Genomic DNA, 16,772 nt, shown 5'->3' with positions numbered 1-16,772 from the left:
GTGCAAATAAAAGAGACACGGCGATATTGATAGCTCACCGCTGGGAGAGTAACTATAAACATCGCCGTGTCACTTTTATTTACGCGGGGGTGATTATTTTTTGTTCGTTTTTATAGCCGATAGCTCGTAGCTTACTAGCTCGCGGTGGGACCAGTGCCACCAGGACCAGGGAAGAATGAATTTTAATAGGTTGAATCATTGAAGGAAGACATGGAAAACTTCAAACTTTTTATTTTGCAAGAATACACGTAAATACATGATAGGTCTTAAAACTAGGAAAGTGTCAGTGTATTCGACCAACAGGCATGCAAAAGATACTTAAACAGATTAAAAATTGAAGTTATAAAATGTCAACATATATTACAAAACAATAAATTTTAAATCATGTAAAAAAAGATAGGGTAGGTCCACATTAAAGGTATTAATGGTTACAAAGCTAAGCACAACGGAACGGTTATACATTCAACGTCAAAATAAAACTAACACAAAAACAATATAAGGTAAATCAAAATTTGAATTGGAAATATAATATCATTTAAAATATACGTACTTCTACAGTTAGCTGTAACTTACCATGCCATAGCCACCCGTGAGCGTCCCATAGCGCACAGACCGTAAGTCTCGCCGCTTGTCGCCAGTCATTCTGAACTCCATCGGCAACTCGCAATCTGTCAAAATAAATAAAAATCAGATGTACCAAGGATGATTTTAACACTTTTAAACACTTGATAGACTCAAAAAAGGCGCTGGTGGCGTAGCCGAATGGCATTTCTGCGACGCGAAACGAAAACGAAATGTATCCCTTCCGATTACCGACCATCTTGAGCTTCTCGGAATCTCACTGACTTCGAAACTTAACTTCGGCCCGCACATTGAGTCGAAAGCTCAGTTAGCTGCAAAAAAGCTGGGCATCCTCAACAAGGTGAGGCATTATTTTACACCTAGGCAGCTGCTCGACCTGTACCAAGCACAAGTCCGGTCGTGTGTAGAATATTGTTCTCACCTAAACCTATCGCAATCAGAAGTGCACCCAGCGACGTCACATTTTCCAGCAAACTTAAGACACTATTACTAAATATGGCCTGTTATACCATCGATGAATTTCTCGATAAGGTGTCATCGACCCACACACAAACATTGTAAAAAAAAAAAATTGTATTCAATTCGTATTTTAGTATATTATTAATTAATACTTTAATGCATTTAACGCATATGTAAAATTGATTCGTATTTGAAAGCATTTAACGCATTTTCTAATGTATTCAGTGAATACGATGTATTATATAATCATTTAATTGAACTACCTATTGTTATTATTTTTATTGATATTTGACACAATGAAATGTAATGTAACCACTGACATGTAATTTACTTTTACCAATAAAAAATATGAATATGAATATGTGGGATGATTCAGCGAAATACCAGCTTGCGGCGCTCGAGTCAGTCGAGAGGAGGGCCAAGAAAATCATCAATGACGACGAGCTGACCAATTCTCGACTACATAGCCTGGAGCATCGTCGGAAGGTTGCCAGTTTATCGGTATTTTACAGGATACATTTCGGAGAGTGCGCTGAGGAACTGTACAACCTTGTTCCTCCGTCCCCATTTCACCATAGGACCACCAGACAATCGGCAATGCGGCATCGCTTCATGGTCAGTATTCCAAAAATACGCACTAAGCGTTTCGCTTCAACATTTCTTTTGCGAACCGCCAAGGAGTGGAATGCCCTGCCTGAATCTGTGTTTCCGCACGAGTACAATCCAGGTCTCTTTAAAGCAAGAGTAAATAGGTATCTCATAGGTATAGTATGAATTTTCTGAGATGCACTTTTCGGCTTTGCCCTAATCTGTTAAACAAAGGCCTTTGTTTCTATTATTCGCCGCGGTTAGCTCCCGTTTCCACAGCACGTGCTAAAGTCTCAGTGTAGTTAAAAAGCAACTATCATGATAGCAATAAGGTTCAAATCCATAAAAAGCCCTTTCGGAGATAACACGTTTTGTCATCAGCACACGTTATGCCTGTAATTGGGTGAATACAAGTTATTTTATTTTCCATTTAAATATGTAAGATTTTGTATTACACCTGTTGGCGAACCTTAAATAAAATAAAAAATAAAAAAGTAAGCGTGCTCCACCGTAGACCGCATCATCAATTCATCACTTACCATCAGGTGTGATCGTGGTCAAACGTCTACCTATCCATACTTAAAAAAAAAACGAAACGCCGCGAAAGGTAGTCTGGCTCTGTCGCACAAATACGCACGAGCGATAGAGATAGGTATCTCACCAGCGTTTCGTTTCGTGAGGTAAGGTACTAGTGGGTAAAGTAATTTGACCTTGAATAAAATCAAATTAACTGCTTTAAAATTGATAAAAGTAGGTGAATCTAGTAATAAAGATGATTTACCATCTGTGGAACTACTGAAAGCAGTGATAAACACATTTTTTGCGTTGTAGTTTCCTCGCTATAGTGAGGGGAAAAGTTTTGTGTTACACTCGGGTGCAAATGTATTTTACTTCTCGTGTGTTAAAAAACTCGCAAGTGCAGGATTCTATTCTCGAACCACTCGCTTCGCTCGTGGTTCAACTATAGAATCCTTTCACTTGCTCGTTTTTCAATTCCACACTCAGCGTTAAAATACAACTTTGCCCCCTTGTATAACAAATAACTATTATATTATAACTTGCCTCCAAGAGGTAATTCACCCACTTATCGCCGTATCTCTTCACCTTCAACTACTCCAATTTCTATAACGATTTTGACACGGACCTGTCTATCACCAGACGTCCAAAGTCAAACCCGTGGTCTGGCCCCCCGATAATGATTGTTAACACAATGAGTAACAGTTCAGATAGCAACAGCTCTGGCGCTATAGTGTGACTAGTGTTGAATGGGAGTATGTGCAGACGCGCTACAGTTACCGGTAGTGATGTGTAAGTTGCGGAAACTTTCCAAAAAAATCTTAAATTTCTTGAAAATTTCACGAAAAAGGGAATTTAAATTTATGAAATGGAAACCTTCCATCCATTTTGACGACCGGTCTGGCGCAGTCGGTAGTGACCCTGCCTGCTACGCCGCGGTCCCGGGTTCGAATCCCGGTAAGGGCATTTATTTGTGTGATGAGCACAGATATTTGTTCCTGAGTCATGGATGTTTTCTATGTATATAAGTATTTATATATTATATATATCGTTGTCTGAGTAGTGAGTACCCACAACACAAGCCTTCTTGAGCTTACCGTGGGCCTCAGTTAATCTGTGTAAGAATGTTTAATATTTATTATTTATTTATTTATTATTTATAAAATTGTCCATACAAAGTATGGAAAGTTTCCGAAGTTTTCCTATGTGAAAATTTCAGAATTTTGGAAACTAGTTTCTAATGGGGTGGCAACGCGCATGTGACACTGTTTGAGTTGCAGGAGTCCATAGGTTACGGTGACCGCTTTACATCAGGCGGACTGTATACTTGTTTGCCACCGACGTAGTATTAAAAAAAAAACTTTCCGTCGGCACATCAGTAATTACCGGCATAAGTATGTATTTATCTATTTAAGTATGTATATCGTCGCTTAGCACCCATAGTACAAGCTCTGCTTCGTTTGGGGCTAAGTTGATCTGTGTAAGATGTCCCCAATATATTTAATTTAATATTTTTTAATTTTTAATATACCTATACCTTGTCACATTAACATCTGGCTTGAAATGTCATACAAAATTGTCAAACTATTTAAAACGACAAGGTACAGAAATCATCACTTATTTATGCCGGTGACTGTATCATATACACCGTGGGCCTGAATAACTAGAAAGATTTTAACAGTGTATTCCTGACCTCATTTAGAGATGTTATTATGAAATATCTGGATTTGGCTTAGATTCAGAGATAACATCTTTCTCTAAAAGTGTTTTTCGTCATAACTCGGGTAAAAACGCATTTTTGACTGAAGATTACAGCATTATGTATTGTAGTGTTGTCATACTAATTAACTGATATTAGAAAAAAAAAACTTCGCAAAAACCTCTTACTCAAAAAAATATGAAAAAAAAAAACTCCAAACTTTATTTTTTTGTTATGACTTATTAAAGGCCATACAAAATCCATATTCATACTAATATTATAAATGGGAAAGTGTGTGTGTCTGTTTGTTTGTCCGTCCTTCACGGCAAGACGGAGAGACGAATTCTCGTGATTTTTTAAGGGATGGAGAGTGATATAGACTACTTTTTGTCTCTTTCTAACGCGAGCGAAGCCGTAGTAATGTATAAAGTATTCAAAAATCTAAAAATACATTACAAAAACCGGCCAAGAGCGTGTCGGGCCACGCTCAGTGTAGGGTTCCGTAGTTTTCAGTATTTTTCTCAAAAACTACTGAACCTATCAAGTTCAAAACAATTTTCCTAGAAAGTCTTTATAAAGTTCTACTTTTGTGATTTTTTTCATATTTTTTAAACATATGGTTCAAAAGTTAGAGGGGGGGGGGACGCACTTTTTTTTCCTTTAGGAGCGATTATTTCCGAAAATATTGATATTATCAAAAAACGATCTTAGTAAACCCTTATTCATTTTTAAATACCTATCCAACAATATATCACATGTTGGGGTTGGAATGAAAAAAAATATCAGCCCCCACTTTACATGTAGGGGGGGTACCCTAATAAAACATTTTTTTCCATTTTTTATTTTTGCACTTTGTTGGCGTGATTAATATACATATTGGTACCAAATTTCAGCTTTCTAGTGCTAACGGTTACTGAGATTATCCGCGGACGGACGGACGGACGGACGGACGGACAGACAGACATGGCGAAACTATAAGGGTTCCTAGTTGACTACGGAACCCTAAAAAAGAAATTGTCCAAAAATTACAAAAGTCATATAACATTAACATCGTTTGCTTGTTTTTACATCAAAAACGCGTGGTTCAAATCTTTCGGGTTATTTAGGCCCACGGTGGATATATGTGAGTGTGTTTAGTAAAACGTCCCACTTTGTTGGTTACCATTAAGGCGAGATTTACTTGTATCTTTATATAAATCTACTGACAAAGCGGCTTTATAGCAATCGACAAAGTGGGACGGTTTCCCGTGCACACTCACACATGGGCGTGCAATGTGCTCATAAATATGGAAACAATCACTGTAATAGAGGCGTGTTCCGATGTTTATGATCACCTTGCCCGCTCTGATGTATATGACGGCGACTGTATGTGTGGGCGTGAAGGAGACTTACGTTTGGTGTACGTGATATGTAGCCAATTATTTTTATCTGTTACCTTTAGGAAATCAGTTACGTGTTGACAGCTCAGCTCTGATCATGTATGTGTTAATTAATAATAGGATACTGGGAGGGGGGGGGGGGGGGGGGGAGGCAAAAGTAACTGGTCCATTTTTGCATAAATAAATAGAGTGTCCACCGGTTATATATGGTAGGCGTGCTCAGTGGATACATGTAGAACCAACTTTTATATATTCTGTGGTAGAACTCAACATCATGTGTAATACCAATAATGGAAAAACCGGCCAAGTGCGAGTCGGGCTCGCGCACAAAGGGTTCCGTAGCAGCAAACCAAAATTACAGTTAAATCAACCTATCTCAAAAACTATAAGAGATACTTTGATCAAACCAAAAATCGTTGAAAGAGTTAATTAGCATGCATCACCTCTATTTTTTTTAGAATTTTATACCCCGTAGTTATAAAAATAGAGGGGGGGGGACATACTTTTTACGACTTTGAGAGCTGATATCTCAAAAACCGTTCACTTTAAGAAAAATGTTTTTTAGAAAACTTTATATCATTTTAAAAGACCTTTCCATTGATACCCCACACGGGTATGTACATCGAAAAAAAAATTTTCATCCCTCAGTTACATGTATGGGGGCCCCACCCCCAATTCCTCTTTTTTACTATTTAGTGTCATAATTTTGTAGCGGTTCATACAACACATATTCCCATCAAATTTCATCACTGTAGTACTTATAGTTTCCGAGTAAATCGGCTGTGACAGACGGACAGACGGACAGACGGACAGACGGACAGACGGACATGACGAAACTATAAGGGTTCCGTTTTTGCCATTTTGGCTACGGAACCCTAAAAAATGGAATAGTTACAATTGCCGCGCTGTACCTTATGTTTAATTGTTTAGTATTTTAATTAAATTTCATCTTATCAAAGGTTTATTTGGCATTTATCCCAATATTCCCAATCGATTTTTTGAAAGAAACTATTTCATAACAGAAAATATAGATGAACAAAAACTTTCGCTTATATAAATACCCCAACGCGTTTTAGAGACACCCGATATATTCCCAAAGGGGAAGGCAGCGCACATGAAACCGCCCAGATTTAAGTTCCACTCTTATCAATAAAGGGGTTGAAAGAAAATAGTGATAATGCAGTGACCAGTTAGGTTAGGTTAGCTGACGGGCGGGTTGCTGGCGAGGTTGCGGACGAGTACTTCGGAGTGCCTGGGACCTCGCCGTATAACAGAGGGGTTTTAGTGGGTAAACCATAGCTCGCATCAGCCTGGAGAGTTCCACATAACCATCCCAGGCCTGTCCCCGCGCCTGGGTGGTGCGTAATGCATTTCCCCTCTTTAAAAAAAGCTGACGGGCTAGCATAGCAACCTGTCAATCCAATACCACAGTTGAATTCCACTTTTACGACACCCACGGGAAGAAAGGGGGTGTGGTGAAAACGTTAAAAATGAAATACTGGTCAACCAACTGGAACCTTAGGCCACTCTACAACCATGTCAAAATGACAAGCAGTAAGAGATTTCTTACAATCTGTTTTATAACGTCACCATGACATAGTTCTACAGTGTCCTAATGTCCCAGATTTGTAAGAACCTCTTTTTGACACATGACAGCGTCCACAATACGTAAACTCGCGCAACCTAATGAAATTTTAAATAAAATCCTGTAATAATATTTAAAAAAATCAAGTACTTAAAAACAATATTTCGCTTACTTTAAACATAATCTAACACATGTTACATTTTTGCGGATCTTCGTTAGTGAGTATTTTACGATATTAATTTATCACCCAGGATTTACTTATTATGTCATTTATCATTCATTTTTATTTTTAAACTAGTGCTGTGGCAGTCTGTCATTTCGATTCAAATGACATTTCACTAAGTTGATAGAAATCGTATATTAGTTTAAGCACCTCCTTGTACATAGGGCCTAATCGATTCAACCAATTCGAAATTAATCGTTAGATTTGGCAAACAATACGTCTTAGCCACATCAAAACAAATATGTCAAAAATGTGAACTTTCAAATCTGGAACAATAGGGTTCCAATTGGTTGACTGTACTCTATCCGCGTGTGTGCAAATTTTAATAATTGCACTATGCTCATAAATGACTTTAATCAATTGTGAAGATGTTATTTTCCGCTACAGATTAATTTAATTATGTTTTTGTTCGGTCATGCAACATGATTTCGCGTAGGTATCGAAACTTTAAGATTATATCGGCAACCTTATGAAGGTGTTATCACTTTGGTATTTAATTTATTTACGAAGACCAACCGGATTAATTATTAATTTGGAAATAATCTATGGTTGATGAAAGTGACTTTTTAATTGATTTTAACTTAGTTAAGTAAATAAATAAACTTTCACGGATTTTCGATAAGTATTCAATTATTACACAGATATTTGTTCCTGAGTCATGGATGTTTTCTATGTATATAAGTATTTATATATTATACAATATATATCGTTGTCTGGGTACCCACAACACAAGCCTTCTTGAGCTTACCGTGGGCCTCAGTCAATCTGTGTAAGAATGTCCTATAATATTTATTATTATTATTTATTTATTATTTATGTATTATAATTTACCTAAGAGAGAAAACTTTCCTATCTGCGAGGCTATAAAATTCATAGGCTTTAAATGTAAATACCTAACACAGCAAAAGGGAGTGTACAAGTTTCTAACGGGTTGGCAACGCGCATGTGACACTCCTTGAGTTGCAGGCGTCCATAGGTTACGGTGACCGCTTTCCATCGGGCGAACCGTATGCTTGTTTGCCACCGACGTAGCATAAAACAAAACCTATCATTCTCTTCATTCGTGAGTAACCGTCGACGCGACGAAGCCCCGCGTCGAGGGGCTTCTATTTTTTTTCAGTACACTCGTTGGAAGCTAACAAACCTATTCTTACTTAATTTTTGACTTTTATGTGACTATAGATAAAACATTATACGTACACTGAGCTGCAAAACTGCACTGCGATTTTATCGATTAATTCATAATTTCTCTATCCAATTTGGCACAGCTCAAGACTGTCCAAGAACTTCGATCGAGTGGGGAGACCTTAGCCGGTCTTCCCTGCAATACGTTTTAAATGCCGATCCCACATTGACGGTAAGTATAGAAAATACAGAGATATACGTACCTGTAGAGTCTGTAGAGATGGAATATGATGGCGCTGACATATATAAGTACTATGACGACGGCCGGTAGCAGAAATGTCATCACCACTGGCATCAGGAACCATGTGAGTTAAAATCTGTATTCTGTTATAAAGTCACTAGTAGAGACGTACCTGTAGAGTCTGTAGAGATGGAATATGATGGCGCTGACATATATAAGTACTATGATGACTGCTGGTAACAGGAATGTCACCACCACTGGCATCAGGAACCATGTGAGTTAAAATCTGTATTCTGTTATAAAGTCACTAGTAGAGACGTACCTGTAGAGTCTGTAGAGATGGAATATGATGGCGCTGACATATATAAGTACTATGATGACTGCTGGTAACAGGAATGTCACCACCACTGGCATCAGGAACCATGTGAGTTAAAATCTGTATTCTGTTATAAAGTCACTAGTAGAGACGTACCTGTAGAGTCTGTAGAGATGGAATATGATGGCGCTGACGTATATAAGTACTATGATGACTGCTGGTAACAGGAATGTCACCACCACTGGCATCAGGAACCATGTGAGTTAAAATCTGTATTCTGTTATAAAGTCACTAGTAGAGACGTACCTGTAGAGTCTGTAGAGATGGAATATGATGGCGCTGACGTATATAAGTACTATGATGACTGCTGGTAACAGGAATGTCACGACGACTGGCATCAGGAACCATGTGAGCCACAAGCTGTATTCTGTGTCCACGTATTCCACTGAAAAGAAAGAAAGCGGTTAAATACGTTATATTGTTAATTTATGACACTTGTGACATAAAATTATGGAAACGGATTAAATTATAATAAATTTACAATTCATCCCGACGTTTCGAACACTTTACAGCGTTCGTGGTCAACGGGTGACTGAGGTTACTACAACGTGCAAAAGCTGCCCACATAGGTACAAGAAATATTAACGAACCATGACCATAAATAATATAGATTTCTTAGGCAGATTCACACACTATAAATAAAGCTAGTTATACAATATTCAAAAAAATACCATCAATTAATCATAATGAAACTTGATTCATGCCCGTGTGGTGACGGGTTAGAATTTCAGTAAGCGAGAGGCTGACAACCTGTCACTGCAATGTTACAGTTTCGTTTTCATTCAACCCCTTATTTGCTAAGAGTGGCACTGAAACTTGAGTAGTTTTATATGCTCTGCCTACCCCTTTATGGGATACAGGCGTGATTATATGTATGTATGACACAATGTACGTTTTTTACTCTTGTTTATATGGCGAATCAATCAGTCGAATGTCAGACAAAATGTTCCTTTCTTATGCCGCTAAGTTTAACCATTTCTCAACACCATTAGGTCAGTTGTTATAAACATCTAGATCGATAGCAGATCATTAGTTATGATTCTGCAATGATTTCATCACTCCGTTAATTATAGAGCTGAAATCATGCACTATCTCCCAAACAGGATGTTGTGCTCGGAAACAACCTATGTATCGCACTTTACAGGGTGTTCAGAGAGCAATAACCGATATAACCTGGTAGGCTTTCTATTAATTAACTTGTTATTTACTCTTATGTACTTATTTTAAATAATTTGAGCTGGTTATTCACGTTTTAATTAGGTCGAATAAACGCTCGACATGTTTCGATCCATTTTCGAGGATTTTTTCAAAGAGATTAAGGTTTTTACTCGACGAATGCGCAGCAGAAGCGCTGGTGGCCTAGCGGTAAGAGCGTGCGACTTACGATCCGGAGGTCGCGGGTTCGAACCCCGGCTCGTACCAATGAGTTTTTCGAAACTTATGTGCGAAATGATATTTGCCAGGCGCTTTTCGGTGAAGGAAAACATCGTGAGGAAACCGGACTAATTCCAATAAGGCCTAGTTACCCTTCAGGTTGGAAGGTCAGATGGCCGTCGCTTTCGTAAAACTAGTGCCTACCCTCGAAGGGTAAACTAGACCTTATTGGAATTAGTCCGGTTTCCTCACGATGTTTTCCTTCACCGAAAAGTGACTGGCAAATATCAAATGACATTTGGCACATAAATTCCGAAAGATTCATTGGTACGAGCCGGGGTTCGAACCCGCGACCTCTGGAAGTCGCTCGTACTTACCGCTAAGCTACCAGCGCTTCCAAAAAAAAATGTAGTAAAATAGGTGCTGAAAATAAATTAGAAATTATAAAAAGTAAATTCATGTAATCAATGTGTTGTCTGCTCCAATTTTTTTGAAACTGCCTCGTTTTTGCGGGTTCAACTTTCATTAGCCAGACTCTAATGTGGATTAGGATAGCTGAAGCTCCTCTAAATTTCTAAATTTACTTAACACAAATTTTGACCCCAGCCCAGAGCTAAGACTTTTTTTAACTTTTCTGATATTACCGCACCTTAAACTGCGTCACACCTCGGACACTGGCGATCAAATATATGAAAGAGGTGCGTTCCTAGCACACAGTCTATGCTCGTGTAGGTGAACGCGTACTATGCTTGTATGAGTGAAATATGACAGGTAGACTGTTCGCGTTTTTGACAGGCGGTAACTGTGAGGTAACCGAGAGGGGGTGGGCGGCACTTTCAGCGGGGAGCGGGAGTGGCCATACTGTACGATAGTACTCTTTATTATACTGTTACTGCGTACACGCACACGCATCGCTCCATTTTTTACATCCGGCATATTATCGCAGTCTATTGGCCGTCTGGTCAAACAGTGCACCGTGACCCCAGACCCACCCATCACGCGAGTGATTCGAGGCCTTTTTATATTAATTGTGTAGATCATTTGTTTATGTTTATTTAGATAACGGATTTAATAAGCACTTAGTGTTGAGAAAAAACGAATTATAACGATAATAACGATTCGCCCCGGCTACGCGGGGGCATTATACAATTAAGTATAGATACATACCTTCCCTTCCTCTTGAATTACTTTATCTAAATAATAATCTATTATAAACCGCATCAAAATCCTGCGCAGGTATTTTTAAAGATCTAAACATACACGGGTCTGTACGGGGCTGTGTGTGGGTTACATGTGTGGTGACGGGTTAAGAATTTCACCACCCCTTTTCTTCCCGTGGGTGTCGTAGAAGGCGACTATGGGATATGGGTTAAATTGTGGCGTAGGCGAGAGGCTGGCAACCTGTCATTGCAATGCCACAGTGTTTTTTTTTTTCAACCCCTTATTTGCCAAGAGTGGCACTGAAGCTTTAGTAGTTTCATGTGCTCTGCCTACCCCTTAATGGGATACAGGCGTGATTGTATGTATGTACATACACGGGACACTAAGGGACACACAGACAGCGAGAAACGCATTTGTTTTAAACTAAATATCATCGTTTTTTTATGAGTCCATTATCGACTGGCGATCTGTTGAGCAATTTCAAGATATATTTCATAGAGAAAAAAACAAGGGTCCTGGTCTCATTTTCTAACCGCACCGCAACGGACTTACAATCCCTCTGATTTTTCAGGTGTAACCATCATAGATGTTGATATTTTTTTTATGATAAGGGGACTTATCTATTAGTAACGTTTTAGGTTGTCCTTAAATCTGTTCTGGCACCATAGTTGAAGTTATGTTATCGTTGATGTTACGCGATCAAAACGCAGTCCTGCTCTGTCGGCACTACAGAAGAGCTGTAGGGACAACTAGCTACGAAACGCTTACGAAGCCCAAGTGATTGTGACTTTGTCTAGTTACTCTGGTTAAGTATAGCCACAGTATAATAAAGAGTACTATCGTACAGTATGGCCACTCCCGCTCCCCGCGGAAAGTGCCGCCCATCCCCTCTCGGTTACCTCACAGTTACCGCCTGTCAAAAACGCGAACTGTCGACCTGTCATATCTGACTCATACAAGCATGGTACGCGTTCACCTACACGAGCTTAGACTGTGTGCTAGGAACGCGCCTCTTTCATATATTTGATCGCCAGTGTCCGAGGTGTGGTATAGCGGTCTCCTTGTCTTGCAAAATATAACAGCATTCTCGGCTGATACTTGAGGAATTGAGGAAGATCTGCTGCGCCGACCCCAAGTAACGGGAGAAGAGTAACGGAATAAATGAATTAGGTAGTTGAAGATATCCGGAAAATGTCCAACAATATCTATCAGTCACATTTTAACTTCCAATATGAGATGAGTGCATCCCACGTGGACACCTTGATGATAACGGTTTCGTAATACGACAATTATGATAGCCTGTGGCCCGGCTATCGCTTAAATAAGTATTATGAAACTATCTCATGGAACATGGGAGATGTACGCTTGGGTACTTAGCATGTAAACATGTGGTCTGAATGGTTAGGGATACCGCTAGCTGGCGCGAAACTTAGGAAATTCGCAACGAATAGTACCTTATAATTGACGACCCGGGTTCGAATCCCGGTAAGGGCATTTATTTGTGTGATGTGCACAGATATTTGTTCCTGAGATGTTTTCTATGTATGTATATAAGTATTTGTATTGGCTTCGTGCGAAGTGCATGGAGGGGGTAAACAAAGCGATCGCAGCGCTTGCGGTGGTCAAAATCGACACTGATTGTGGTTGTCATCTATCAAAACTCATAAAATATAATACAATGTGGTGTAATGTTTGATATGGGGTATCAATGTTGTTTCGTTGTTAATTGTAAAAATAATGGCATAAATACTCGTTGCACTTGGATCAAAAAACTAAATGGATAGCTACGGTGAAAAGAAAACGTAAGTGACATGTCAAAACAAAACATTATAATAAATTATATTTAAGCTTTCTTTACCTAATATTGTTCAATACGCTGTTAGTATTTTTTCTACTGTAAAAGATTATGCTTAAAGATTCAGGCCTAGCCTGGGAATAGGCCCGTGTCGGATATTTCTGCGGCCGCGGACATGACTAGGTACGTACTTACGTTTAGATTTATTTTATATGGCATTAACGGGACGGAGGTTTAGCGAATACCATATCACTAGCTCGAAAAACTTGTACCATTACTCCTATGTTCTTCAAGATTCCCTATATGCCCTGCCAGCACCAATTTATTGACTCTTTCTGTAGTCTGGGGTTGGAAGTTTATACCGTGAGTAATGCTTTGGAAACTGATTTTTGGTATTATATCCTTGTCTTTATAATCTATCTACCTAAATTACACTTGAAATAGTAGCTCTTGTTATTCGATTTATTTAAAATTAACGAAAAATCGTTAAAATATAGTGTTTGTTTACATGTCATTTTTTGACATTTTCCACTTCAAATTCACATGGTAGTGGGCGTAATTGTCGTGCACGTAGCCAATACCTCTATATATATAAGTACCCATAACACAAGCCTCTCGAGCTTACCGTGGGTCTCAGTCAATCTGTGTAAGATCGTCCTATAATTTTTTTTTTATAAATTAAAACAACTTATAATAAAATCCTTAATTTCAAAACGCACCCAAAAGAAAATATCGCTTAGGCCATATATACAGGTGGCAGTCCGTTTCCATCTCAGCCTATAAAGTTTAATTGAAAAATACTAAGTAAAAAAACGGAATTAAATAAAAACCGATTTAGGCCCTCATTTTACTATTTTTTTTAACAGCTCTCTTGAATTCCTCTGCCTGAACCGTGATACTTTAAAGAATGTATGAACAAAAAATGCATATGAAACGATTTCCGTACCCTGTGACCATGACCTAATTTCACCTTAGCACCTGAATCTGCTACACAAATTAATAATTGCAATAAATGTAAAGAAATAGAGGCATTATATCATGTTACATAAGACATATCTAAAGCACATAATAGCATAATAGTTGAAGTCATGTAAACGGATACTACTTGAGGGCAAATGTCTAGAACAGCATTGTTTCAAACAATATTAACCTCGACCTATGCATTATGCAAATAACTAGCTTCCGCGAAAATCGACGATTTCTATAGCCAACAGAAAAACATTATATGGAGTTTCAGGCGTCTTTAGGCTAAGGTGACTGCTGACCATTGGGCGGGAAGGACTGTCATGGTATAAACGATGAAACTAAATGAAAAAATAAATGAGGAACACAAGATTTCCATCATACTATTTAATATTACCTAAGATGTTCAAAGTGAAAGTGATATCAATATTCAGCGCACAAATAAACATGCCATTACTGGGATTAGAGCCCAGGACCTTTGGCCCTCGAGGCATAGTTACTGCCGAGGTGCCCGACCAGTCGTCAAAATAGAAGTAGATAACAGAAGGATTCGCTTTTTCCAAGCTTTTATTCAGCTTGACTTGTTAGTATGTTAGTTTGGGTCAAAACGTAGAAGCTAAATTTGACCCACGTCCCGATTTCCGATTGAGCTGAAAAATTTTGCACACATATGTAAATCACGTGACAATGCAATATTATGGTATCATGGAGCTGATCTGATGATGAAGCAGAAAGGTGATCATAGGAACTCTGTCATGAAACGTCGTATCCCATCGAGTTAGGGGTTTTTAGAAACTTCTCGTAGAGCAGTAGATGACTGTTGAAAGGAAGGTACAGTCGGTGATAAAAGCTTGTGCCAAAAATGAAATTTTTGCAAAAACACTTATTTGAGTTACTGATAATCAGTGTTTGCAAGATTTTGGTAGGACAAACGGTGAATATCTTGTCTTGTACGTAAGAGATAACTATATTTTACTTAGGTATCCACCAAAACAACAGCAAAATAAAAAAGCCAATTTACATTTATAGACAAAGTGACCGGAAAAAACTAGTTTCAAACATAATTTTCCACTGAGATAACAGCAATAACAACTAAAACCACGAGATGTTAACAAGCCATTACATTGTAAATAAATCGATTATATTGCAATTAACGAGACATATTATGATGATACATCAATTAGGATACTTATACGTCATTTAAATTATTTCAATGCGTCTAGACATTACAAGTTATTCGAGTTACTTTCTGACCTATTGTTATACAAACTAGATCCTGAAACTGACAGTGTTTAATTGTTCACTTAGTAAAAATAGGGGCCAAAGGTAATGCCTGAGTACTGTCTGTCTGTTTGCCAGTCTGTCTGTGTGTGTGTCTGTCTGTGGCATTGTAACTCCCGAACGGATGAACCGATTGTTTGAAAGCTGAGTTAGTCGGGAGTGTTCTTAGCCATGTTTCATAAAAATCGGTCTACTAGGTCGCGGTCGAGGGTTTTTTTCAGAATTTTTATTTTGTATTATTAAAGTGCAAAAAAAAAGATCTCGACAGCTAAAAGCTCAAGTACCACCTATGCAGATATTTACGTTTTGCTGGAAACAATGCTAACTTTTAATTAAAAATAACGGATCCTCCCATAAAACTTGTATTGTGGCTAGTCCGGTAACCACCTGCTGAAGGTCGCTATATCTTGGTCTAAATATAGGCCGTACTAACAACAGCACACCTCGGACACTGGCGATCAAATACAGCGTGTGGATTCCATACGGGCGAATAATGTATCCAGTTATAGTATCTAATCATACGAATCATATAGGATAATCATTTTATTAAAAAGTGTTTTTAATTAAGAGTAATTATTTTTTTTAATCTGACCAAGCAGCAATGTACGCCGTCCATATTAACTTGACATGACATAAACGTCATGTCGTAATGACGTTTAGGTAGGTACGCTAATTGATGCGGACGTAATACATTGCGTGCTGAATTATTATGTATGAAAAAAAAAATCTCATCTATTCAATAAGAAAACCATGTAGTTAGGCTCCTTAGGTCCAATACTAATCGTTATTCAAATATTCGCCCGTATGGAATACACACACTGTATAGGCTACTCTTATGTGACATGGGCATGACAATAAAAGGATGGTGAAACGTGGTGCGGGGTGTACCGTGGTGCGGGGTGTACTGTGGTGCGGGGTGTACCGTGGTGCGGGGTGTACCGTGGTGCGGGGTGTACCGTGGTGCGGGGTGTACCGTGGTGCGGGGTGTACCGTGGTGCGGGTGCGTATCGATCAATATAACTTTTTTTGATATATTTTTAGTCGTTATAACGATCATTTGATATAATTATTGAATCATATAACAACAAATAATATACTAACAAATTGTATAAGTCTTATTTAATATAATGATATTTTTTCGAATAACATTTATTATAACATACTTTTAGTATAATGCTTATTTCCTATAATAAATAAATTGTATAACACAATTTTTTTCTAAAGCACAGTTAGAATAAAAAACAATTGTACAATAAATTAGATCCATCATTTACCAGAAAAGTAGATTAGGTTAGAACTGTGACCCCTACACACAACGCGCTGCTACCAGAAAAATAGGTTAGGTTAGGTTAGAACTTTGACCCTTAAACATATGTACTGCTATCAGAAAAGTAGGTTAGGTTAGGTTAGAACTGTGATCCCTTC

At 38.3% G+C, this 16,772-nt stretch overlaps 1 protein-coding gene across 5 annotated transcripts in view; it reads right to left on the bottom strand.

The window, feature by feature from the left end:
* Positions 1-16,772, bottom strand: part of LOC125237918 (transmembrane protein 68) — a 52,734-nt gene that overhangs the window by 7,169 nt on the left and 28,793 nt on the right. For 3 of the 5 annotated variants that reach the window (XM_048145153.1, XM_048145151.1, XM_048145152.1), the window contains exons 2-3: positions 9,020-9,158; positions 574-668 (exon numbers count right to left, since the gene is read on the bottom strand). In XM_048145153.1, coding sequence (XP_048001110.1) covers positions 574-668; positions 9,020-9,158 — 234 coding nt within the window. Of the gene's footprint in view, positions 1-573; positions 669-8,569; positions 8,695-8,869; positions 8,971-9,019; positions 9,159-16,772 lie in introns of those variants that run through there. The other 2 variants (XM_048145154.1, XM_048145155.1) reach the window with 2 other exon arrangements.

This window comes from Leguminivora glycinivorella, chromosome 22 (assembly GCF_023078275.1).
Source record: "Leguminivora glycinivorella isolate SPB_JAAS2020 chromosome 22, LegGlyc_1.1, whole genome shotgun sequence".
NCBI lineage: Eukaryota > Metazoa > Arthropoda > Insecta > Lepidoptera > Tortricidae > Leguminivora > Leguminivora glycinivorella.
The sequence above is the reverse complement of the archived record's forward strand: the minus strand, read 5'-3'. Positions and strand labels throughout refer to the sequence as shown.